This window comes from Aulostomus chinensis, chromosome 5 (genome assembly GCF_037954235.1).
Source record: "Aulostomus chinensis isolate RoL2024-O1b breed Wild chromosome 5, RoL_Achi_v1.0, whole genome shotgun sequence".
In the NCBI taxonomy this organism is placed as follows: Eukaryota; Metazoa; Chordata; class Actinopteri; order Syngnathiformes; family Aulostomidae; genus Aulostomus; species Aulostomus chinensis.
This window is the reverse complement of record NC_141324.1, coordinates 25,927,069-25,952,590: the sequence shown is the minus strand read 5'-3', so window position 1 is coordinate 25,952,590 and position 25,522 is coordinate 25,927,069. Positions and strand designations below refer to the sequence as shown.

Sequence of the window (25,522 nt, the reverse complement as noted above, 5' to 3'; positions counted from 1 at the left end):
CTTTTGCTTTAAGTTAATCAGAATCAAACTTCTCTACCTGAAGTAGAAGATGGTATTTGAGGACTCTCTGCATTGGGACGACGAGCAGGTCCCGCAGTGTAAACTTCCCATTGTTGGCCCGTTTGGAACACTCCTGGAACAAAAACAAAGAGAGCATCCATAACAGTCCTAAATACAGGAAAATACAGCCAGCACTTTGTAGCGAGGAGGATCTGTTTTGGTCTTGTTCACGTTTGTCTTTCATAAGCATCATGAGTGGAAGCTGTTAGAATTGGGGCTATAATGAAAAACTGTATGTCTTTACTTTGCCGGAAGTCTGTCCCTGTATACTTATGTTTAGGCACATTTGTCACAATATTCAGCTTTCATGTAGAGTATTTACTTACGACAAATTATAAAACTACAAATTAGGCCAAACTACATTACTGCAATGACAAGAAATCCCACTGTGTGTGCGTGTAATAAAAAATATAGGAGAGGTAATGAGTGAATATGTGTTAATGCGAGTGTTCCGGGTGCTTCTGACCTCCAGTTTTAGACGAACATCTCCTTTCTCTTTGCAAATGAGGTCTAAGACAGCGATGGCGATCTCCACGCGACTGCAGTAAATCCCATAAATGAGCATTCTGCAGGTCAGAGGCAAGACAGCGAGGCCGAGATGAGCAGAGATGTGAAAGTGTGGGTGTGGAATGCCCAGCGTGTTTCACATATCACATGCTTAAGATGCTATCAAGACCCGACCTAGTGTGATCAGCGCTACATTATATTTCACTAAGCGACAACTGCTTCCTTCCTCTAATACGGGAAGATGATTTCTGAATTTAATGGAGAGACTGTGAATTTTCTAAAGGCTGTTTAAGAGGCGGTTACATCCCAAGGTTCAAATGTCTGCCTGTGTCTAAGTATTGCAACATGTTTCATGAGGTGTTGTTACAAGGGAAAGGCGAGCGGTCTGAGGAAGCAAAATTCATACACTTAAGCTTAATTCTGAGATATAATCTTAAAAAGGAGGGCAAGTTTTATTAAAGGCTCTAATTCACTGGAGAAAGAAAGTCACAAAATATGTAGATTTAAAAAAAAAAGGAGGGTTTAAGTAAAAAAAAAAAAGCATCACTTTCACTGCAAAAAAGTAATAAATGAAGAGAGTCAAAGCTGGTGAATACCTCTCTTTGTAGTTGATAAAGATCTGGTAGAGATTTAAAGCCTTCTTGTTTAGGATGGAATCCTGAACCTCGACCATCAGGCTCTTGTGAACTTTTACCAAGTCCTGTATGACAGACGGAAGCAATTAGTGTCTCCACAGATCCATTCGTTCTCACCGTCATGTGACAGGAAGACGGGAGGACATTGGTGGGACTTACTGGAATGTTGACAAAAACTTTGTCAATTTCAGCAGCGGAGAAAAACTTCTTCAGAGGATTGAGAAAGTACTGCAGGGAGCGAGAAATCAAAACTTGAATGAGCACAGATTGAAAAGCAGAAACAATATGATTACGTGTTAATCCCTGGCAGCAGCTGGAGCGCACTCTTATTCAACTCTCTAAAATTTAAAATAAAGGAAATGGGCTGAGAATTTACATAAAGTGTCCCCAAAAGGCCACAAAAAATATTGCTTTCTTTTATAGACTGAAAGGAATTTGACATCTCCAGCAGCAAAAAAATGAATCTCGATTTTTGGCAGCTGATCCCGAATCAATAAACTACACTCGCGTTGTGCTCAGTGGGGAAAGAAGGCATCAGTCACCTTGGTTGGTTTCATATACGAGAAATTCACACAAACACGTTCATCATTTATGGCCCGTTTGATGAGAGGAACCCAGATAGGCGGTTCTGTACCTTCTCGATGGACTCCAGCGTCTCGGTGTATTTCTCCTCAGTCTGTTTGATCTCTGTGAGGCAGCAGGTCCGAACATCCACCTCTGCCTGCTTCTAGAAAGACACACAAGAGAGAAAACAGTACGAAATGATTAATAACATAAAGTTGTTTACCTGTAAACAAGACAGAGTGCAGGTGTATCCGGAACAAAATTCAGAAATCGTATTTAAAAAAAGGGTATATTCACTTTGACAGTTCATAGCAACGCTCATCGTCATGTGCAATCAAATGACAATGACATCCATATTTTTTTAGTATTAATCAGTAAACATCAGCAGGTGTTTGAAGATACTCCATTAATCAAGAGCATATATCGCTTTAATATCCAGACATAGATCAAATTTCTGAGGATAGCGATAAACTTAAATAAACGATAAGCGATAAACAGTTTTTGGAAATTTTTACGTAAAACTGCAGCATCATTATTCAGTTGATAGACAATACAGTATTATCCATGTGGTACTTTGACACTAGTACTATAGCAGTAGTGGAAAATACCTTGATTCAATTTAAATGAGTGTAAGTAAAAGTATTGCACTTTCTAACGTTCTGAACCATTTTACTGACATTTTTTGTTACTATTTACATTTCTATAGTAAATACAAATACACAGTATGATTAGAAAAAATACAGAATACCAGTAACTACAACACACGATCCAGTTATTCCCTGACCTTAGACACCCCTCAAAAACACAGCAATGCTGGTACAACTGGTCACAGTTGCTATGTAGCTTTTTAATGGGAAGAATTACAGGTTTTCCTTTAAATTAGTCTTGTGAATGTTTTTTTTTTCTTCTGCAGCCTCTCTTGTAAAATAAATCTTGATTTGAATGAGATGCCTGATGAAATAAAGATTAAATGAAATGGAAAAAATACATAATCTACAGTTAGATCCACCTTAGCCTACGAAAACATCCAGAGTCTTTGTACACATCATCATTATTATTTCCGATTCAAGTAGTAGTCGCAGCACCATGAGTGGTAGCACTGTGTGTGTGTGTGTGTGTGTGTGTGTGTGTGTGTGTGTGTGTGTGTGTGTGTGTGTGTGTGTGTGTGTTGCACCAGAGCGGGAAGCTGCTCAGTCCTCATGAGGTCCTCATAGATCTCGCCACCTGCGTAGTCCTCCTCCAGCCCGTACACTGCTGCGTACAAGTCGTCCTCATCCTCAGGGGAATTCTCACTATGACACACACACATACACAAACACATATACATGCCAAATTTATACACAAATTGCAATTCATGCACACTTTTATACAACTTCATATTTAAGAAATTAATTTTGTAGTCATGCGTACCGATCGACCCCTTAATTTATTCCATTTATCAACTACATTTCTGATTATTTCGTCTGACTGTCCCATTACGCATTCATTTACTCACTATTTGCTAATAATCTCTGCATGAATGAGAATTACATGTTTTAGAAGGGACACAACAGGAGATTTAAATGTGGCATCTGGTCAATATTTATTTGATTATCCCTCTTCAGATTTTTCATGACCTCTCTATCAAACTGTCTCTCGCTGCGATCCTAACCTCTAATGTGGGTGGTGCACAATCACTCAGCAAAAGCATGCAGAATTACTCATTTGTTTCCTCTGACATTAACAGAGAAATGGAGCCGAAGCTTTTTACCAAAACATGTGGGTGTCCGGACCCCCAGAGAGCATGAATGATGAGCGCAGCTAGTTCTGATGCTGAATAAAAAACATGATGCTCTATCAACAGCAGTAATGGTCCCGTAGAGAGACGTCTCATACATACTCAATCAGGTCTTCCAGATTATTGTAAATGTCCTCGTCTTGTAGGCTCTCCTCTGTCGGAAATGGCCTGGAAATGACAGTAAAGCACCATGATGTTCTGCATTTAACAGAAAAACTGCCATGAAGAAAATAACCATGAGAGAGTTAAAGCAGGAAACTACTGACATATTCAAATACGGTGTCTCTGGAGCATCCTAATATGCCTCTCTACGGCAGAAAAGGACACTGATGGATTGAATGGACATCCTGCAGCTTGGAAATAAGACAGAATTTTTTGAAATGGAAAGTGGCTTTAAGAAGAGGATGGTGAGGTTAAATGGAGTTTGAGTTTCCCGCATTTAGGGGAAGTATTCTCAAAGGTGTGTGGGAACAGTAGAAAGCCAGTGTTATACTTTAGGCCAGATTTTACAAGGGGCATTAAGAAAATTTCTGTTTCATTAGCATATTTGTTGTTGGACTTACTTGAATCCTCCTTGCAGTGCAATTGTTGTGTACGAGAGCTTGGATAGGGTGTCCATAACCTGGTGAAATAAGTGCGTGTCAGTTCACGTCAGTGAATGTCTGAGGGAGAGAGAGAGAGAGAGAGAGAGAGAGAGAGAGAGAGAGAGAGAGGCAGGGAAAAGAAAGAGACTTGCTAGGGTATGCCAACGCAGCATTCATGTCATATCAGGGTTACTGTAATTACCAGCTTCCGACATGTAAGTGGCATGCACATCAACTCCAAAGACGTAATTATGACTGGGAACATCAGATTAAAGCCCCAAGATATCTGATTTCATGCTTAAAATGGGAGTTAGTGAAAAGCCAGCAAACAGTGTTGAATATAAATCTGTCATTCAAGGTTGATTAAAGGGAATATTAATGCATGTATTTTTTTATTGAGTTGTCAGCTGACATGAAGGTCTTCCAAGTCATGACATTTCTTTCGTAAAAGGCTGACAATGAGAAAGAGAAGTGCTCAAGCTAACGCCATCTCTTGCAGTTTGCCTCAGAAGTCTGTGGTGGTGGTGGTGGTGGTGGTGGTGGGGAGCAACAAAAGAAACAAAAAGTGGCCAATGTTGTGTATCATAACTACAGCACTGATGGTATGAATCACATTGTATTATGACCTTTTACAACATTTCAGCTGGTACAGTGTTTACAGCTCAATGTGACAAGTAGGCCTACGTGACAGTGGGAGAACATTTACTGTATGGGATTGAATAAAATCAAATATATATAAAGCAATTTAAAAACAACGCAATCCACTTTTGGGGAAATATGCGTATTTTCCATTCTCCCCAGAGACAGTCAAGGCTATAGATCCCCGTCTCTCCTTTGTGCTGCATCAGGAGGCTGAGACCTGCAGGGACTCACCGACCATTAGCTTAGCACAATGAATGGTAGCGGGTGGGAAGTGTTGGCATACCTCCAACAACACCTATTCCTGCATTAATAATAATAAGCTGCAGCTGTACAAAATACTACTTTCCTACAGTGATTTTGAGACAGCGCATCAAAACATTGGCAAACTCTGGACAACCAAAAGAGCAACAGCTACTGCTAATCGCGGTACACTTTGTAGGCAAAAATAAGACCGATTACTTCTGCACAAAACATCAGTCCTGAACAACAGAGGTATCCTTAATCTCCCTTTCACTTCCATTCTTTGTGCTAAGCTAACTGGCAGACACTCGGTTTATGTGGTCTCAGATAACCTCCTCAATGTGTGCACGAGGGAGCTATCTTCTTGTGTGGTTCTAGGGAGGATGCAAGCAACCCACAAAGTTGTTATATTCCTCTCAAACTGCAATGATGGTCCAAAGTACTGCAAAAAGACAGTACATAATGTCACCACAAAACACCACAATGATGGGAGTCAATCACCAACAGGACAAGCAGACTGTCACATCAGCAGGACTGGAATGCAAAGCTTTATATTTTGAGCCAAAACTAGACGGGGGCAGAACATTCCACAGTCTACAGGTCTGCAAAAGTTTGGTAACCTTGAGGATTTTGTATCAGGTTAATATGAAAAGAATGTTAGCAAGAAATGTGGAAAGTGTGTGGAAACCAGAAAAGGCTGAAGTCACCTGAACTCTGAAAAATCCCCAAGATTATCAGAGAGAGAAATTATCTTCCAGTACACATCTGCACTTTATCATTTCTTAAAATGTCTAGAAACGTTGCAAAATACTCTGTTCTTTGAACTTGTATTTGCACGCATGGTTTTCAGAAGACAAAAAGACGAGGTTAGTTATCTGCAGTCAACCTCCTTTTCCTGTGTGAAGGGTCCTCTTGTGGCTTTGCCTACACCAGGTGTAACTTGAAAATATCATTTTTGTGGTGTGAGAAACTTTTAACACTGCAAAAGAGCCTGCATCTTATCACTTGAAAGTTATTTTCAGAGGTTCAAATTCTGTCTCTCTAAAAGAAAACAAAAACTTCCCCCGTGACATGGGAGTACGTCCCGCAGTGACTCAGAAATGTATTTTAGTTCTATAAAAACAAACTAATTCCCTTTTTTTAAAGTACTGATCATCTTGAAATAGGTGTAATTGAGGAGTTAAATGAGCAGCAATAGAGTCTGAGCTGGATATGTGCATCATAGGTGCTTCATTTTTACATCTTGATTTGGTTTCTGTGGTATTTCGTTAGTGGAACTGTGATGAGTGTGAACTTCAATCGCACAAGACATCTGATTATTTGCTAGTGATAGATGGAAGTGTGCAGGAAGGACTTGTGTTTCTTTAAGCCGGGTGACGTAACGTAGTGAAAATACTGTATTTTGAACTGCAAAAAAAAAAGGCTATCGGAATGTTTATTTCGAGGTAAAGAATACTAGCTGGTCTAAAACCAGCTTGCTCTCACACCTGACTTCATCACCTGACCTTCAGTTTAAGCCACATGTGACTGAGGGAGAAAAGCCACAAGCTGAGCTCAAGTCCCACTGATGTGATTAGTGTGGCCTGTTTACAATCTAACAATCGCAGTCAGCGTGAAAAAAATGACAGCGAAAGAAAGGAGCAGCTGTGAGTCAGATATGCTTGCAATGTCTGTTATTTCGGTATCTACATGAAACAAGCACTGCTATTGCACATGGTTACAGTCAAGTACAGCTAAACCTCGCCAGAGCTCACTTTCAAAGGCAGCAAATTAATGGTACCCTGTGCTGTTGAGAGAGCCATACAAAAGTGGGTCCTCATTTCCTCATGTTTGATATACCTTCTCGCTACCGCATTCACGTTGTCTTGCTGGTGGCCCGAACAAAATACAGTGTTACTGTACATTTCTTCCCAGTCTCTGATTATACATGAAATTAATATGGATGCAGAATATAAAGGTTCTCCCCAGGAATGACCTTATAGAGCCATGATGAAGTAATTCTGGGCAAACTTTAAATGTTTTTTTTGTTTTGTTTTGTTTTGTTTTGTTTTGCAGCAACAGAAAGTGAACCGTGCGAGCAAATTTGATCATTCGGAAAGAAGCAGCAGAGTTTAAGGAACTCAAGAGCCAACAAGGGCTGATGAATTCTAAAAACCGATCATTTCTACTGTGTGCACATTATTGTTAAAGGAAATTTTTGAGAGATGCCATGATTGGCTTTCTTTTGAAGAGTTTGGCAAAAAGATTGATTTTCATTTTCAGGGATAAGTGTTGCCAACACCGGGGAAGCTGATGCCACCTTTTCATCGGACTCACAGCAATGCAGCGCTAATACTTTATTTCCAAAAAGCCGAAAGAGGGGTTTTTTTAGGGTTTTTTTCAACATAAAGGTTTTTCTTTTCAAACATAAAGGCAATATCCACTCTCCTGATGTTTGTGAGCAAACATTTTGCTTTCAGGCCCTTTTCAGAGAAGCTTCTTTGACATGACATTGCAAAGTAAACACAGGTGTAATTCATAACACCGGTAACAGCTCTGTTCCATTTAGGTGGGCCAAGGCCTTAGTATTATGCAGGCAAGGCTCTGACACTCTAAACAGAGCAAGGCCTTTATTAGGTTTTTCCATTTCACCTGCGTTTACCCTGCTGTGACATGTCAAAATGGCTGCAGTTAGAAGGTCCTCGCTGTGATGTGTGCAGCCAGCATGGCAGCCCAGGGTGAAGCCTGTAGTAACTTAGCCGAGGAATGTAGGTTAGGGAGCTCTCATGAGTTATACAGCGGACTAATGCTCTGTCTACGGGCAGAGTTGGCACAACTCAACCAAAGTGGATTAGCCTGGCTGGGATTCTTCTGGATGTTTTCTGGGAAATAAGGTTGAGATTGATTATTTCATGTTCGGCAGTATAACTCTTCCTGGTGCCCATCCAAGCCAACCGCTGAACCTGCATGCACCCATCTTTTTAATAGTGCCGTGCCATCTCGCCCTTGCCGGACGGCTGTGCACATCTCTCGAACATATCTGAGATTATGCAGCCTGTCTTGGATGTCCTGTACATATTTGCAGGCCACACTTCCCTGCCGGATTATCAGATTAACTGGAAGCTTCTTTAGAACTCAATACACTGAACTGAAAGAGAGGAAAAAGGGTCTGTGTGAGAAACTGCACGCAAAGCTCAATAAGAACTCCCTCATGGCACTCTTATGACCACTCCTCTGAAGCAAAACTAATTGCACAATAATATCACAATACAGATATGAAATACTTGGCCTCATGCAGAAGATTATAATGCAGGACATTTGCTCAAACATGGGATGGATAAAACAACACCTCAAAGGATATGTCAACAGAAGCACAAATTGCAGCCTCCAAAACTACCATGAACATCCTTCTTTAATTTATTTCAATAAAAAAAATGAATATTTACAAAATCGTCATGAAGGGAAGATTTATTGCGGGGCTGATGTGTTAAACTGCATTAGCTTTATCTGACAAGAACAGTGGCGAGTGAGTACAGCCTGTATGTTTCCTTGGAAATGTTCCTTTTATTTAAAATTTAACTCAGATATGAAAAATGGATGGTTATATTTCTTAAAGCACACAACCACATTATGCACACAAAGGCTCAAACACATTTTAAGAAGAGCACACATCCACATGATGTATGTACTATATAATTTATGTCTAATATATGTTGAAGAGAAAAAGAAAATACGGTATTCAAAGGGTTATATGCTTTAGAAAAAGAGTAATTTATTTCTTTAATGATGCTCCCACAACTCACAATGCCTCAAGGTAAATGCGGCGAATGCACTGAACTGTGGGAATAAGGCTGGTCAGAGAGAGTGAGACGGGAGAGAGTGCCTTCGACTGAAAAGTGAAATCAAGCTGGTTTGCTGCAAGCGTGAGTCCACAGAGTAGCTAAAAGGAGCGCACTACAAACCCACTGACCTGGTAACACTGCAAACACAACAATACCAGCTCCCACAGCAGGGGAAGGGAGTGCACCAGGAATCATAGCCAGACCAGACAACTCATGAGCAAATATTGACTGAGTTAATACTGTCTTCAACGCAAGTGTACTGTCACAACCTGCTTTCATCAGAGGGAAAGACTGAAGGTGTAAAGTAAAAGAAATCACAATTACATTTTAGCAGATGTAAAACACAGTTGCGGTGTGTTTTGTCAATTCAAGGATTTGTCAAGTTTTGTTTTTTTTTACATTGCCAGTCCTCGGCTGTTACTCAGCTTACAATGACTTCAAAATTTGATGAAGAGAAGAGAGAAGAGGAGAGAAGAAAAGAAGAGAAGACGTGCGAACATGTATAATTGATTCATCGTGTCGTGGCAGATGTACTAGATGATGGATGGGAACGTTACCTTTCCAAAATCTCGGACATCAAAGAGATCAAAGGCTTCAAATAAGTCACTTTTCTTCATCCCGAACACCTCACAGCACGACATCAGGAATGTCCGGATGTTCTTCAAGCACAGGAACTGCAAAGTTTGATGATCATTAGTTTGGTAGTCTTTGTGTCATTTTACTGAATACTTTTGCACGTCTATATAAAGGATAAATGTCTCAAATGAACTATTGAATCACCAAAATTAATTTCCTTAACTTTTTTAAGACCCTTGCTCCTGAAACATTTCACCTCTTGCTGTGTACGCCCTCTACCTCCACAGATGGTGCTAGCACCACCAGTAGCTAGGCTAGCACCGCTAACATTGATGCCAGCTTTGTTGGAAGCCCTGAAAAAGACAGTTTCCACAATCAAGACTGGGCCCTCAACTGCTACACTCTGTCCACTGAGGGGTGTTCTCCTGGACATGGGAGAGAGCTTTTCAACAGTTTATCAGTTTGTGAGAGAGTTGGCACCATACTGGGTGATAAAGGACCTTTTTTTCTAAAAAGAAGGAAGTGAACAAAGCCTACTTAGGGCAAATCCCTAGAATCCCCGCCCATGACCCATCTCTGCCTCCGATTGGCTAGTATTTGGTAACGTGTGGTGAAAGCATGTGGAGCGGGATGGCTCAGGGTCAAACATAAAGAGGAGTGGAATCCCCCCCCCCCCCCATCCGACCCACACACACACACACACACACACACACACCCCCACCCAACACTGTGTGTGCCCCTGGGCATACCCCAGCCATAACATTATTGACCAGAGTTCAGGGGACTTGAATGTTGCTTTTTGAAAAGTGAAGGTGAACCACACAATCAATCGAGTGTCGAACTGGAAGTGAAACCAGAAGGTTTTACAGCCTGAAATGAAACAAATGAATGTTTTCTTCGAGAGACATTTCCTATCAGGTTCTGTGTCAGTGCGGAGATTCCAAAAACTTCCACTGAGACCTTCCGTGGTGCTCATGGTTCCATTCAGGGGCCTCATAAAAACCATCCAGGAAAGAGGCATGTTTGCACTCTTACTGTTCCTGTGGAATTCGACATTTCAAGCACATTTTCAAGTGATGAGTAAACCAGCAACTGCTCTTGTGAAAATTTGTCATAAAACTGAGTGATATCAAGATTCCGGTGAAGAGATAGGCTCCTTTTTATCATGTCAGCTCATCGTGGAGACGCCTGTAATCACTACTCCGACCCCTGGGGCCCTGTTTGTCTGCTGAGGAAGTGCATGAATATGCACCATCAGCTGCTTACTCTAGAATACAGACACACCGAACCAGCACTCTTTGACTTCAACAAAAGCCACAGCAAATGTGACTCAGGGCTAAAAAGACAGACCAATTGTGATCATGAGCCTGTACATCAGTTATTTTAGCAAATATGCTTTGATGTTTATCTCGTAGTAAATGTAATTGTTCTCTCCCAACCTCTATGAATGAACTTCTTGGTGCAAAAAGGTCCTAAAAAGCACTCTGATGTAATAAAACTATTAAATAAATAAATAAAAACTCAGCTCCAAGTAAAAGTCCTACATTAGGAATGCTACGTAAGTATGGCAGTATTATCAGGAAAATGTACTTTAAGTATTAACATAAGCCTATTATGCTATTACAGTGAATGATGCCTTTGGACTGGTATTGCTAGTAAAAGGCAGTTATTACTGTTTTGAACAATTTTGTAAATTAAACAAGCGCCCAAAAATAGTGAGAAATGTGCAAAGTGACACCCTGAATGATCCGAAAGCATTAAAAAAAAACACATTTGTGAAGGTGGAACCGTAAAATATTTCAACTTGCGGATCATATTGTAACAAAACATTATGTTCAATCAGCTCTTCAACTGTGCAAAAAACACGTTCATCTGAAAAGCAACTGAATGTGTCAGACAAACAAACACAAGGTACAATTTTTCCCTCTCAGATGTAGATGATAAACGACAAGGACCTCATCGCGGTGAGTAAACTCGTGTTTATCGTGATCTTAAAAAATGCAGGATGTCATTTTCCCTCTGTTCCATGTTTTATGCTAAAAGTAACACTTCGGGGCGAATGTTGGTCACAGTACACTGCACTCCCATCCTCGGTGCCCTTGTTTCCATTTCTAAGATCGTAGGTCATCAGGGCAACATGAAAGGTCCATTTAAAATCTGGAGCCCACTGACACACATGCCTTTCTTGGCTGCACATATCTGGCCTACAGCTGCAGGCTACCACTATTGTTCAGCGTGTTAGCTGACTGCTGCTGTCTATCAGGAAGATGGGCAGACGTGCCCAAGGACAGAAGAGCGCAATAAAAGAAGTTTTATTCAAGTACATTGATGAAACCTTCGAGATGTCTGTTTACTTGGAAAAAAATTAAAGTACATTACATTCTAATTTTGTTTATTCCGTGACACATTCCCAAGTTAAGTGACAAAACTGTCTTATATTTCAATATAACTTTATTAATGGCTTCTTTGACCTGAAAACCCAATGCCGTGAAGTTATCTTGGTATCTGAAGCGTCTGACTAAATGATACATTTCTCATATATCAGACTTTTAATAAAACCTGATGAAGATCTAATCCCCATCATGTCAGCGCAAAGGAAATCTTGTTTTCCTGGTGACTTACAGAATTCCCCTAAAACTCCACCTAAATTTTATTGAGTATTTTGGCTCTCGCAGAGGTTTTTGTTTGGCAGCTAAAGAGACGTACGCTCCCAGCAGTTACATCACGTACAGGAACTTTTTTTTGAATTTTCCTTATAATAGAGAACACACTTTGGGTGTGAACAGTGTGGGATATAAGCTAAGGATAAGTAGCTACATGCAAGTTATCACTGAGATTCCATCAGTTTCATGATGAAATATGCAACTGTGTTGTTCGATTCCAACAAAGGAACAGTCACTCCAAGCTGCTGCACAAATATTGCAATCTCCATAATTAACGGGTGGATCAAAAGCAGGATTTTATCAGGCCTCTCCAGCGGCAGCAAGGAGAATTATGGGTAAAGTGAGGTCAACTCCAGGATTGTTCCTCTGACTGTCACCAGGTGAGCGAGATTCAGCGCTCAGTTATTCAACTGCAGATTTACCTGCTGACATTTGACACCAAACCCAAGCAAATAACGTGGATTCACGTACGATGAGAGGAGACAATAACCTTCGAATAAGTCAGAGGTCAATGCGTGACCTTGTGTCCTACAGCATTTCACCGTGGTACTTAACAATTTGACAACACGCCAGAAGAAAGGATTGTTTTATCTCCAAACCATAAATGTATGAAAAAGTTTCAGAAAATTGCTTTTGATTGTAATTTATGACAATCTACAGGTCAAATTTGCCCACAGGAAAGCTTTTAAAGTCTGCTGCCTGTAAGGTAACTAACATTTTTCTACTAATCTATTGATCTGCTGGAGAACTTATTTGACTCTGGAGGATCCGTCCGTCATTAGCTCACTCTTGACTCTGACACTCACTGGCCATTTGATTGTGATTAAGTGCACCGCATTTAAAAATTGCATTTAAAGAGATCAGAAATAAAAACACCTCTGATTGTGAAGGACAAGCCATCGTAGTTTTCTGTTTGAAGGGGATTTCAGTTGAAGTTGTCACAACGCCCCAAAAAGACTGATGGAAACTGTTGTGTTAATTTACTTTTAGCTTAAATATTACAGCTTGCTGTTTCCGTCTGATGTGATCCAATACAACAGTAACACTATAAATTCTGCCTTAAAGAAAAGATGTTCAGAGATGTATTTATTTAACTGTTTATGACTGAGGTTTTACAGTAGTGTTGGATTTAATTATGTGCTAGTATTTTGGCCACAGCTACATAAGAGTAGTACAATACTGAATATCAAACAAACTCCTAAACGTAATGATTTCCTAACACTGTTAACCAACATTGAGAAACTATAATCACCCAACAGCAGAAGTAGAATCCATGGCACATCAATTGAACTGGGTTCATAAAACTGTTCAGGTGTAATCAAAGTTGCTCCACAGGTTTGTTGTAGTTTGCAATGATTCTACAATGTTGAAAACATCATGGGGAAAACCATCTACACAAAATCAATAGTTTACCTGTGACATCTGGGGCCTGAGGTTGACCTCTTTCAGGTTGATGGTGTGAGGTCTCAGATTGTTCAGCAGCTGGCACAGCAGAACCCCGTCCCGCAGGGTCTGCGCCAGGTCAAACACCTGCGCCGTATCCGCAGTTACCCGGTGGTTTGCGGGCAGAATGTTGCAGCTGATCAGCCACATGGCACACTGCCTCCAATACTCCATGTTTTCGGGGAGAAAAAAAAAAGAAAACAGCAGTTTATTACCTCTTGTAAAAACTCTGTCCGTGCTTTCAACCCGCGCCCGACATGATGAGAGATGTGGTCTCTCCAGACTGCAGCATCGCCTCTGGAGGACAGAGAGAGATGTCGCAGCTTATAAGCGCCTCTCAGCTGCGCACCGCTGGGCTGGCTGGCTGCCCTGAAACCCCCTCTTCCTGTCTGAACTTCCTCCTCCTTCAGCTCTCATACTTAACACTGAGGTGAGTATGGTCAATTCCGTTATTTCTATTACTGTAGATTGTCAAAGCGATGAAGTGAGAGTAGTTTGTCTCAAGCCTGAAGGTGTAGAACGATCATTTTACATTCAGGCCCTGGAGGCCTTTCTTGACAGATGTTGAATTTACCCAAACGGATTAAAAGTAAATAAGCAGTTTGCATATTTATATTGGGAATCAATTTAAAACTTAATCTGAATTTTAATATCACTTTAATAGAATCTAAGTCTTCATTTAATCAAGGAGTGCATTGCCCTTGTATGATGGATGGAACCCTGAGGTGTGGGACTCAAAAAACTTCAAATTCATTTAATCCTAAAAACTGAGACTTACTTGGAGTCGAATTTGATATTCTACCAGATAAGAGAGAGAGATTAACGTCAGGCTAAAATAAGATCCCTGAAACCAAAGTCCGAGATTAATCTCAGAATCCCCAAGATCCAAATAAGAACGGAGACAAAGTCAAAATCAAAGTGAGAACTGAGACAAAGGCAAGGTCAAAGGGAAAAGTGAATACAAAGTCAGAGCTGAGAGAGGGTTTGAGGCATCGTGAAATCTATGACCCACTCAAAACTCATTCAACTTGGTAAAAACTTCCATCAGCCCATCGCTCTGGTCAGCTGGAACGGCTACACATCAAAGCTCTGTACCACAGCCTGAATCACATCCATACCTGCTGAGAACGAAGCCACGCCAGACTCCTGAACACACCACCAGCGAGTCTCCAGTGGTAGAATCTAAACAGTGCAAAGTCACAAATCGATTGAGACACAATGAGCATAGAATGTTTGCTTTACAGAACGACTGATAATTAAAGCTGTTAGCAATCTCTTTTTTTGTTTAGTTGATTGACTAATTGTCCCTCTGTCATCGAGACCTACGCCATGAACACAGGAGGGAAGTTGAGCTATCGCAAAGGGAACTAGATGTTTAAATCACAGCCTACTCTAAATTAAAGAGGAGCTTATTTAAATTCAAAAAAATATCATCTTTACCTTCAGAGATTTCTTGCTTTAGTGTATGATAAACTGCAATTTGAGCACCTCCACAACATTTCATCAGATTGTTGTCAAACTCGGCACATGCATTGCTGCTGCTTGCAGGAGCTGCAGCCAAGTCCGAAGTCTGGGGTGAGAGACTCGAGCTGGGGCTGAGTTTAGAGTCAGAGTGACTCCTGCGGTGACAGACTGAGCTTTAGAGATGACAAAACTATTGAAATGATACACTGAAATGGCAGCCAGGATTGTGGATAAGCTTTGATGTTGTCTGTCTCTCTGTGTTTATGTATGAGATGAGGATCAAAACGGCCAGAGATCAAAAATGACCGATCAGTCAGAAGGAAGCGCTGCTCTGGCTGAGATGACAGGCAGAATGACTGAGATCAAAGTCAGAGAGGGAGGATGTGATGTCACGCAGCGCATGGCCCGCCCTCCAAACAACAGCCACTGCACTTGATAGAGTTCCCCCTTGAGAAAAACAGTGTCAAAATCAGACAATGACCTTTAAAGTAGAATTATTTGTATTCTCATTGTTGTTCTCTGTTGCAAAGGTTGATGTCTATTGTACTATTGTGCAGGCCAAATGCACAAGAGCACACTACAGTGATAGCAATATTTGTCGACATGTGAATGTCCTGCAGCTGTGGTCAATGTATTATATTGTTTTGTTCTTCAATTTCACCTTGGCAGCCCTTACCAGCCGTGTTTCCAGACCCACAGGAGACCGTAGCAGCCCAGCCCCAAACAGCAGTGACGAGAATAGATGGTGAAGCATCTCATTGCTATAGAGCCAGATATTTCCCTTAGGAGTCAACAGAGGGCAGGACACAAATTAAAATCAGAGTGAACATCCTACCAAACATGGTAGTGAAAAATAAATGTTACATAGCTCTTCAGGATGCGGTGGTAAGTTACTGCATTCCAACATGTTTGCAATATCAAAATGAATGGAGTTAATATGTGAGTCTGGTGTTATTCCCCTGTCCCAATGGCCAAATAATATCTTAGTTGCTATTTTTTTTTTTTTTTTTTTACATCTTGAGTTAATCACTGACCCCAGAAAGGAGTCACCCAGCCACCCACCTACCCATCCATCCATCCATCCTTCCTTACCTAATGTATGTTGTTGTGTTAATGTTGTTGTGTAACCAATTGTACCGCTCTCTGCTCCCCTTAATTGCCTCCCATGGGGATAAATAAAGTTTTCTGAATCTAAATTCATTTTCTACAGCTTGTCCTGTTAAGGGTCGTGGGGGGGGGGGGGGGGTGGAGCCTATCCCAGCAGCCTTTGGGTAAGAGGCAGGGTTCACCCGGGACGGGTCACCAGTCCATCGCAGGGCCAACACATATAGACAGACGACCATTCACACTCACAGTCATACCTACAGTCAATTTAGAGTATCAATCAGCCTCGTCCCCTCTTGATGTCTTTGGACTGTGGGAGGAAGCCGGAGTACCAGAAAGAACCCACACAGGAACAGGGAGAACATGCAGACTCCAAATCTGGAACCTTCTTGCTGTGAGGCGACAGTGCTGACCACTGCACCACCGTGCCACCCAAGGTGCCACCCATTTATGTAATTCACATAAATTCAGAAATTAAATAACCATGAGATTTTCATTTCTTCCTTATTTTACATTTTCTATTTGCCATATTTAACAAGGTGATTGATGTTACATTTATTGAATATTTGGTTGAGATTTTGTTCAGCGTTGGTGGTGACCAAAGTTCAATGTCAGGAGAAGTCACATGATAATTTGTTGGTTTTAAGTTGCTTTGTCAAAAATGTTAGCATTACATCTTCCAGATATCTACAAAACATTTTTTTCACATCTTTTAACTCTGAACTTGTTTTTTTTTGTTCAGTTTTTGATATTTGAATCCAGATCAATGCTTTATTTTTCATTTTCAAGTCAGACTCCAGAGATGACATTAAATTGATAAGTGAAAGAATTCATGTATAAATTGATTGAAGTTGTAGCCCATACTGAAATATAAAATTGACTATTAGAAAGAAACATTAATTGACTTCCAATAAAAAAATGTTAATTTTTTTCCCATCGGCGTTCTGCAAACTTCCGGAAACACACACACACAAAAAAGCAAGCGAGCACGACACCGGAAATTGAACCCCCTAAAAGAAGCTGAACCGTCAAAACATAAACATAGCAGTCAACCTTGTCTGAACGTAGCTAGCTTGCTTCAGAGTCTGTATTTTACTTTTAGCTTTATGCACGCATTCCAAATGTCGTGTATTTTCCGTCTAAGAGTACCTAGTCGAGGTACTTAGCTTTACTGCTAAGTGTTGAGAGGAGCGGACTAAATCTGCATTAAAGATTAGGACTAAAACTAAGAAGTACGCCTCGTCGGGCCTGCGAGTAGAGGTAATGCTAGCTATGCTAGTTAGCCACAACAAGTGAACGCTAGCTGTCTTGTTCGCTCTTTGGCAAACAGCTGTTTGCTGCTCATGAAGACGTGACAGCAGCGTTTTAGTTTCTTTTGCTTGCTAACCTTGCTAATGCTAACCCGCTTTAGCTCACGTCAGTGTCAGATTGTTGGAACATTCTTTGTTATGCAGAAGACAATGCACTGTTAAACACCACAAGTAGGTCAGTGGTCAGGCCTGTGAGTCAACAAGCCATCGAGTTACTTTGTCAGTGTGGTAACAAGTCTTGGTAGATGGGTTGTAAAATTAGACTGGTTGGTAACTAAATTTGGCAGGCACGGAGGTAGCGGGTTACGCAGACGTAATGCCCCTCGGTGCAGAGGATGGCGTAGGTGCATGAAATACTGTACTGACAGCTGACTTCCACACACAAGTTGACTTCTCAACTTGCGCATTTGTCAGTGTGGCTAATAAGCTACTTGAATTTTGTGTGTGTGTGTGTGACGTTCGTAGGTACTCCCTCAGGTCGACGTAGGACTCCGGAGACAATGGCAGAAGCTGACGGTAAATCCACGGTGCTAAACGGTAAATGGTCACTGTTAGAACCTTCCTGAGAAAGCGATGTGGTCAGTAGCTATGGTGATTACTCAGAAGGACTTGTGATTTTTTTTTTTTTTTTTTTTTTTTTTTTTTTTTAGCAGGTGGTTCTGAAGAAAAAGAACCAGGTGAAGATCAACACAAAGAAGGAGATGCCTCTGGAAGCAAAGAAGGTCAAAGGCTGTCTTCTCAGGATGGTAAACGCCATATTACCAGATTAGCAAGTCTCTGAAACATTGGTTTGCTGTTAGGATTTTTAAGAGACACACAGATCCACTATTTTGCAGTTCCAGTTCAGTAAATTTTGCAGTTCTGGTTTGATTCCAAATACACACCTGCTGATACTGATTCTGACACCAGGGCCTATTTCCTTGAATATTATCATCATTTTTTTTTTGTTGGAATTGTGTTAAAGGTTACATCATGAGGCTGTCCTAGACTACACAGTGTTTGTCAGTGAACAACAAGAAATATACACAAATGTGTACATTCACTTGTATTTGAAGTGTATAGATTTGAGACAGCACAAGTTTAGGAATCTGGATCAGAATGAGGAGCACCATCATTCCGATGTCCAATCTGTTAATTATGGCAGAATCTGCTTCTGATATTCTTGATCCCATGTCCTTTCTCTAATTATTTTTATTATTACCTGTGATGGAAACTGTTTGATTATACTTGCACAACAGTTACCTATTGTAAATGTGTACATCCCACTTGGATATCATGCTGGTCCTTCAAAAAAAAATTGTTTTGACGTTATAGTCTACGGCATTCTTCTATGATAAAAGGTAACCCTCCTTTATTGAATCTCTCCTGAGATTGCGTCGTGGTAACCTTGTTTTCTGTGACTCTGGCTTTTCCGATATTTGCAGCTTCCAAGGAAACAGTTGAGACATCTGGAGACAAGTCGATGCCTGACGCTGAGAGAGAGACAGGGTCAAACAGAGAGGGAGAAGAGGAGGAGGAGGAGGAGGAGGAGGAAGACACTGACAGCATGGATGGCAGTAGCCTTTACTTCCTAACTGAGGATGGTGAAAGAGAGAGCGAGGGAGGCAGACGAGAGAGGGCGAAGGAAAAGGATGGCGGGAAACGGGCTGCTAGGAAGAGAAACAGACCTGGTGGCGGTGGTGGCAGCGGTGGCAATAACCACTCCTCCAGCTCGGATGAGGATGATGAGCAGGAGGAAGATGAAGAACAGAAAGATGAGGAGGATGACGATGAGGCTATGGAGGCTTGGTTGGGGGCAGAGCTTCGTGACCTGCGTGGGCCTATATGGCGGGCAATCCCCTCACTGCGCTCCAGAGAGATCGGCAGGGACTCGCACCAGTTTGTCAGGCGTGTGTGTGGAGCCCGAGGACTTGTGCAGAGGCTGGAGCTTCAGGGCCGGCTGGAGCGACACACAGGCTGCGTCAACACGTTGCACTTCAACCCTTCCGGCACACGCTTGGCATCGGGCAGCGATGACCTACGAGTGGTGATCTGGGACTGGGCCATCCGGCGTGCTGAGCTGGAGTTTGACAGCGGCCACAAGAGCAATGTGTTTCAGGTGAGGTGTAACACGGAGAAGGGAACAGGGCCTTGTTCTTAAACACAAAAATTAGTTTTTACACCCAGAAAGGTGGATGTTGTAAACCCTCAATTTAGTCTTACAGGCTTCCTCAATCACAATGGCTTGAAGTAGTCCACAGTAGATATCTGGAGCAAGGAGTCACAAATAGCCGTCTGGCTTTGCCTCCAGTCTCTGAGACTCAGTTATGAGTTAGAGTATGTAAGAAAGAATTTGTAAGAATGTTTAAATATGTGAATCAATGCAGATCTTTAACAAGTCAGATATGAATTTTAGGCCTTAAAATGTCTTTTAACAATGATTTCAACAGGTGTCCTTGATTGATTGGATTATGACTTAAACATCACTTTTATAAAGTTGCATCAACTCATTTTAAAATGTGTCTTATCAAACTCAAACAACTGAAAAATACCACAATATGGAGCCAATAACCACTGTTGCAAATGGAGCACAGCCCGCTGGTTCTGGAACAGCACATTTTAAGTTTCCTTATGCAAGAGAAGATGCAAATGAGTATCAGTTGGTACAAAGGTATTAGAGGAGGACGTCAGATGTTGAATGAGAACAATGAGTTCCTTTCCTTGGCTCTGTTGGACGGAGGTTATAAAGTTTGGAATTTAACTTGTTGAACCCTGCAGAAATCCTGTTGCAGTATTGGAATTATAGCAATAAAAATACTTTACAGAAGGATGATACCGATATAAAATTCTGGGCCAATATTCACACTGATATTTAAGATAAGAATTTGGCCATTACAGATATCCCTTTTTACATTTGAATATGTTTTTTGTTGATCTTTTTTCCCATTTTGTAACATGGTAAAAAAAACAAAACAACGTTTACTCTATTTAGCTTTAACATTAACACATAAACTTGACGCAGGTACAATCCATGAGTGGCTGATGTGTTCCTCATTACCCCTTAACAGAAAAAACAGTTAAATCTCTGATAGACTCAAGTCAGCAAATGATTAATGGTAAAGAAACAAAAAAACATGTAAATCACCACAGATTTCAGTGGGATAATGGACTTTTTCCCTGCCATTGTGCACTTAGGCAAAGTTCCTGCCTCACAGTGGAGACTCCACCTTGGCCATGTGTGCTCGAGATGGTCAGATCAGAGTGGCGGAACTCTCTGCCACCCAGCGCTGCAAGAACACCAAGAGGGTAGCACAGCATAAAGGCGCAGCGCACAAGGTGGTTTATTTATTATGACATTTAAGACTCAGATAGCTGGCTGCTGTAGCTCTGTCTCCCCTTCATCCATATTTCTTCCTTCAGTTGGCCCTTGAGCCAGATTCCCCCTGCTCCTTCCTGTCTGCTGGCGAGGACGCTGTGGTGTTTGGTATTGACCTGCGTCTAGACCGTCCCGCCAAGTGAGTGATCCTGTTGCATTTCAAAATATTCCATTTTATGCAATAGTTGAGTCACGAGTCACTTTGGTTGAGACAGTCAGAAATGTCGATACTCCATAGTACCTTCTCTGGGTCAGTGTTTGTGAATATTTCAACATCTTCCCTTTTTTTTTTTTATTTTGGAACTTCTCTTGTGTGGTGGTGTAATAGGCTTAGAAACTGTTAACCTCTGCACTGCAGGATCCTGTTTTTCCTCCTGTGTCTCTTATAATTGTTTTCAATTGCAGTAAACTGGTGGTGGTTAAGGAGGGTGATAAGAAAGTGGGACTGTACACCATCTTTGTAAACCCAGCAAAGACACACCACTTTGCTGTGGGTGGAAGGGATCAGTATGTGAGGTAAAACAAAGTAGCTTGATAATATTCTACTGTCTCAGATATATAACATTTCATTTTATTTAAATTCCCTTGCTGTTTATTTTTGTCTCGTAGGATTTATGACCAGAGGAAGATAAATGAGAATGATAATAATGGCGTCCTGAAGAAGTTTTGTCCTTCACATCTGGTGTCCAGTGAGTCCAAAACCAACATCACCTGCCTGGTGTACAGTCACGATGGCACAGGTAAATGACGCTCTCCTACACTGTAACAATTAGCTTACATTTTTCTGTCATAATATGAGATGACTTGCTTGAAGTGTGCATAGAATAACGGCAGGTTGTCACTTCAGTGCAAGATTTTATTTCAGATTCGATTCGTTTCTCATCCTTTTCATTGGAAATGATGGTATACCGTCAGTCTCTAAATTCAACCAGCATCTCTTGAAAACACACACAAAAAAAACATTTTTTTTCTTTGCAGCAGTTTTGAAATTTACTGCCTTATCTGCTTCTGCTTGCACACACATGCGCAGCTCACACCTACTGTTGACTCAGACCAGGCAGCTCGAGGTAAACCTGGTCAGAGTTTGCTAAGTTTCTCTCTTGTCAGTAGGTGTTCGTTGTTTTTGGTCAAATAATCTATAGTTTGCTGAGATTTGCAGTTTACCTGAGTTTGTTGAAATTATCTGTGAACGACAATCGACGCATTTAATGTTCTCAAAGGCAAACCAGTTAGACCGCAGTCTGGTCACTAATCCTCAGTCTGTAAGTTTGGTGTCTGTCTCGTGTGTCCAGAGCTCCTGGCCAGTTACAATGACGAGGACATCTACCTGTTTGACTCCAATCACAGTGACGGGGCAGACTATTGCAGGAGATACAAGGGACATCGTAACAACGCCACGGGTTGGTCTTGATTTCCTCATCCCCGTAGTACTTTATTACAGTAATAAAGCCCATTTCTTCTGCATTCACTCAGTTTTCACAGTCTGACATATTAGCTGTAGATTAAATCAACAACCGTTGTAGACGTTGCCTCCGAAAATGTGGTGCTACCCCCCGCCTATCGTCATCTCTCCAACAGTCAAAGGGGTGAACTTCTACGGGCCGTGCAGTGAATTCGTGGTCAGCGGCAGTGACTGCGGACACATCTACTTGTGGGACAAGTACTCTGCTCGCATCGTCCAGTTTATGGAGGGAGACAGAGGAGGAGTGGTGAGTCAAAAGACGTAAAGTCAGGTTGAATCAGTTGATTTTATGTAGCCCAACATCATAAATCACGTTTGCTTGTACAGTCTGTAAAACAAACAAGAACAAGGGAAGAAAATTCTACTGGAGGAAGAACAAAAAGCTGTTTCAAGGAGCAGTGTGGAGGAACTTAATAGCATCAGCATTAATAACAACAGTGTTTTCGTTGATGCCGCCTGAAACTAAGAAGTGCCGTCCTACATTTGACCCTGAATCATGAAACCCAGCCTCTTTCTGACAGAGCCAAAGGGGCTGTTGTTCAACAGAAAACAAGCTGGTTGTCCTGAATTTTCATGTAGTAAAAGATTTGATATTGGATTCTATTCTGCCCAGTGCTGGTTTTATGGTGCAAGTGTGCAGTTTATTATTTTGACTCTTTCCTTCTCTCTACTCTCAGGTGAACTGTTTGGAGCCACACCCCCACCTGCCAGGTATGGCCACTAGTGGCTTGGATCATGACATCAAACTGTGGGCCCCCACTGCTGAGAGCCCCACAGGCCTGAAGGGTCTTAAGGAGGTATTCGTTTCCTTCATATGACTTTTTTTTTTCCCCCACAAGTGCTCCTCTTGTAATTGATGTGTTATATTAAAATGTAACGATTACTAATTGTACTAATCTATATTTATGCTGCGATGAAGGTGATGAAGAAGAACAAGCGGGAGCGTGATGAAGACAGCGTACGACACGGCGACCAGTATGACACCCAGCTGCTGTGGTTCCTGATGAGACACATGAGGAACAGACGGCTCCCGAGGGTGAGCTCTGACCCAACGCCACTGGCAGTGCTGTTCTATTTGTTATGAAAATATGTGCTGCTTTCACTGTAGATTGAAATGTTACCTCACCCAAACTTTTTTGGATGATTAGAAGATCCAACGTTTTTGGAGCTACATAACTGACTGAATATTTTTACTTCAAGTACCTCAGCTTCATCACATCACAAAGATGCTTCACAGGTCATGTTCTGACATCAGGGACGAAGTTGGCAGGACGTTTGCGTCCAGGTGAAATGGTCTAAACAGTCCTTGTCTTGATCCAGGCCCGCCGTGAGGGGGAGAATGCTGACACAGACGAGTCCTGGAGCTCACCAGATTCCTCTGATGAAGAGGAGGGGGGTCCTGATCATGTGCAGTGCATGTCCTCCTGAGCCACATTCATACACACACACACACACATACATACATACATTCATACATTTACACACTTTATTGCCCTTGAATTGATGCACATAGGCAAGCACTATTGACACACTGGCACACTCAAACACTGATCAGTCACAGACTTGGGGTTACTATTGTTACACACATACAAACTCACTTGGATAAACTCACACACATACATGTTGATGAACATACTGATGAAGCAGCGTGACAGAGATGCTGTACCAGGTTCCCCAGCAGCTGCCTGCAAACGGCGCCTCGAGACTGCACGCACACTTGCAGAATCCCGATACTTTGACTATTGTACGAAAGCAGTTGAGTGAGTGCTTACATCCCTATAAACCACTCGGAGGCCCCCGCTTGTCCATGCATTAGCCGTTTGTGCTGCTGTTAGTGTCAGAACACGCGGCAAGAAGCACCTCCAGCTCCTTAACGCGCCCTGCAGTAAGCTACACATCACCAGCACACCCCCCCCAGCCTCCCACTCATACCTTTCTATGCTGATGGTGGTGCATCGGAGAGGAAGGGTACCTGTCAGACCATCCCCTAAATGTGACTTCCTATTAAGATTTGAACTTCAAGAGGGGGGGCCCCCTCCCCCTCCCCCTCCCCCTCCCCCTCCCCCTCCCTTTGTCACACCAGTCTGGCCCTCAGCTTGAGAACCTAGTTGCTTTTTTCATGTTTCCTCTCTTGGAGGACTACTAAATCTCTTCATGCTGCATTAACCCAACATGCCGCCCTCCCCCCTCCCCCCCTCCCCTGCCCCCTCACTACTGAGTGCACTTTGAATCAGGGATGTTTTAGTTTGAAACAGACAAAACATGCACCAAGTGTGATTTTTTTTTTTCTTTTTCCCCGAGAGGTGGCGAAGGACTGTTGTCTGAATGTTGGTTCGTTTCAATGGGATCTCGGCAGTGTGAGCGTTGGGAGCGGATGGATATTTTTGCACTTGTTTGACTGAACTCCAGTTAAAAAAAAGGAAGGAGGTTTCCTTTGCTTCCACCAGCTTCTCCTCTCGTCCTCCTTCCTCCCTCCACTTCTGGTATCTTTGACAGGAAATCAGTTCACCTCATTCAATGGACTTGAATAAAGTGTGTTCGGCATAGGATGTAAGGAGTGATGAGGGGCTCTTTTTTTTGGGGGGGTGGGGCTGCGTCATTTTTTAGAGCCAGAAGAAGCGACACAGGTCAGTTTGCAACTGACACGCTGCCGATGAGCCGGTGGACATAGGAGGGCTAAAGGGCTGCAGTTAATGGTTTAGTAATGCGAAATGTCTCTGTCAATTTAGAAACGCTATTTTTCAGACAAACACTTTGAAGCGAATCAGGCGTTTGCAGCAGCCACATCAATCGCGAGGAATCTGTGCTGTTTTAATGAAGGGGGGCATGACATATGGGGGGGGGGGGGGGCATGGGGTCAATATGCTTGCCAGTCATTTGTTGTGTGAGAGCGATAAAGTCCAGCTTTTCTCATTTTCTATGAGAACTCTACTTAGTTGAATTTATATGTACATATATAAATATATATTAAAACTGTAAAAAAAAAAAAAAAGACAACTTTAGAAAAATGCTGTTTGACTTTAAAAAAAAAAAAGATGTCAAAACATTTGATTGGTATTGATGCAGAGGTTTATATTCTATATGAGGACAAAATACTTTTAAAATTCAGAGAAAACAAAGTTGACTTGAGGCACCATTTTTGTTGAGTTTGTCCCTTTGTTACCAACAGAACCACTGTCATTTCCAGTGTTAAAGTTTTCAATCTCTTGTTCAAGAAAAAGCATACAAAAACCCCCCCACCGTATTTCCTTTCTAGACCTTAATCATCGTTTGAGACAGTTAAATTCAGATTTTTCCCACTGGCTATTTTTGGCA

The 25,522-nt window shown here is 41.8% G+C and overlaps 2 protein-coding genes across 6 annotated transcripts in view; one reads left to right on the top strand and one right to left on the bottom strand.

Moving 5' to 3' along the window:
- The window catches only part of LOC147261929 (guanine nucleotide exchange factor VAV3-like), a 49,396-nt gene extending 33,904 nt beyond the window's left edge, over positions 1 to 15,492 (bottom strand). The window contains exons 1-12 of one of the 4 annotated variants that reach the window (XM_086204235.1): positions 14,953 to 15,492; positions 14,631 to 14,694; positions 13,483 to 13,680; positions 9,388 to 9,504; positions 4,107 to 4,165; positions 3,646 to 3,711; positions 2,941 to 3,058; positions 1,837 to 1,929; positions 1,362 to 1,430; positions 1,164 to 1,267; positions 527 to 626; positions 38 to 133 (exon numbers count right to left, since the gene is read on the bottom strand). In XM_086204235.1, coding sequence (XP_086060361.1) covers positions 38 to 133; positions 527 to 626; positions 1,164 to 1,267; positions 1,362 to 1,430; positions 1,837 to 1,929; positions 2,941 to 3,058; positions 3,646 to 3,711; positions 4,107 to 4,165; positions 9,388 to 9,504; positions 13,483 to 13,662 — 1,002 coding nt within the window. In that variant the 5' untranslated portion in view covers positions 13,663 to 13,680; positions 14,631 to 14,694; positions 14,953 to 15,492. Of the gene's footprint in view, positions 1 to 37; positions 134 to 526; positions 627 to 1,163; positions 1,268 to 1,361; positions 1,431 to 1,836; positions 1,930 to 2,940; positions 3,059 to 3,645; positions 3,712 to 4,106; positions 4,166 to 9,387; positions 9,505 to 13,482; positions 14,695 to 14,952 lie in introns of all 4 variants that reach the window. The other 3 variants (XM_086204233.1, XM_086204234.1, XM_086204236.1) reach the window with 3 other exon arrangements.
- A 1,571-nt stretch (positions 15,493 to 17,063) lies between these two features.
- On the top strand, positions 17,064 to 25,199 carry dcaf8 (DDB1 and CUL4 associated factor 8). 2 transcript variants are annotated; one of them, XM_086204240.1, is made up of 13 exons: positions 17,064 to 17,340; positions 17,856 to 17,927; positions 18,044 to 18,136; positions 18,815 to 19,488; positions 20,565 to 20,705; positions 20,790 to 20,884; positions 21,151 to 21,261; positions 21,355 to 21,485; positions 22,038 to 22,145; positions 22,324 to 22,454; positions 22,885 to 23,004; positions 23,127 to 23,243; positions 23,528 to 25,199. In XM_086204240.1, exons 2-13 carry the CDS (start codon positions 17,891 to 17,893, stop codon positions 23,633 to 23,635), a joined length of 1,866 nt encoding a protein of 621 aa, XP_086060366.1. In that variant the 5' UTR covers positions 17,064 to 17,340; positions 17,856 to 17,890; the 3' UTR covers positions 23,636 to 25,199. The 2 variants fall into 2 exon arrangements, with proteins under 2 accessions (XP_086060366.1, XP_086060364.1); XM_086204238.1 differs by having other exon boundaries at positions 17,065 to 17,340; positions 18,041 to 18,136.
- The last annotated feature ends 323 nt before the right edge of the window (positions 25,200 to 25,522 follow it).

Bases quoted from the DNA above. Each gene is read 5' to 3' on its own strand.
- dcaf8 (XM_086204238.1), top strand. From the start codon at position 17,891: ATGGCAGAAGCTGACGGTAAATCCACGGTGCTAAACG. The intron at 19,489-20,564 runs GTGAGGTGTAAC...TTGTGCACTTAG, and splicing joins ACAAGAGCAATGTGTTTCAG to GCAAAGTTCCTGCCTCACAG. The intron at 22,146-22,323 runs GTTGGTCTTGAT...TCTCTCCAACAG, and splicing joins ACATCGTAACAACGCCACGG to TCAAAGGGGTGAACTTCTAC.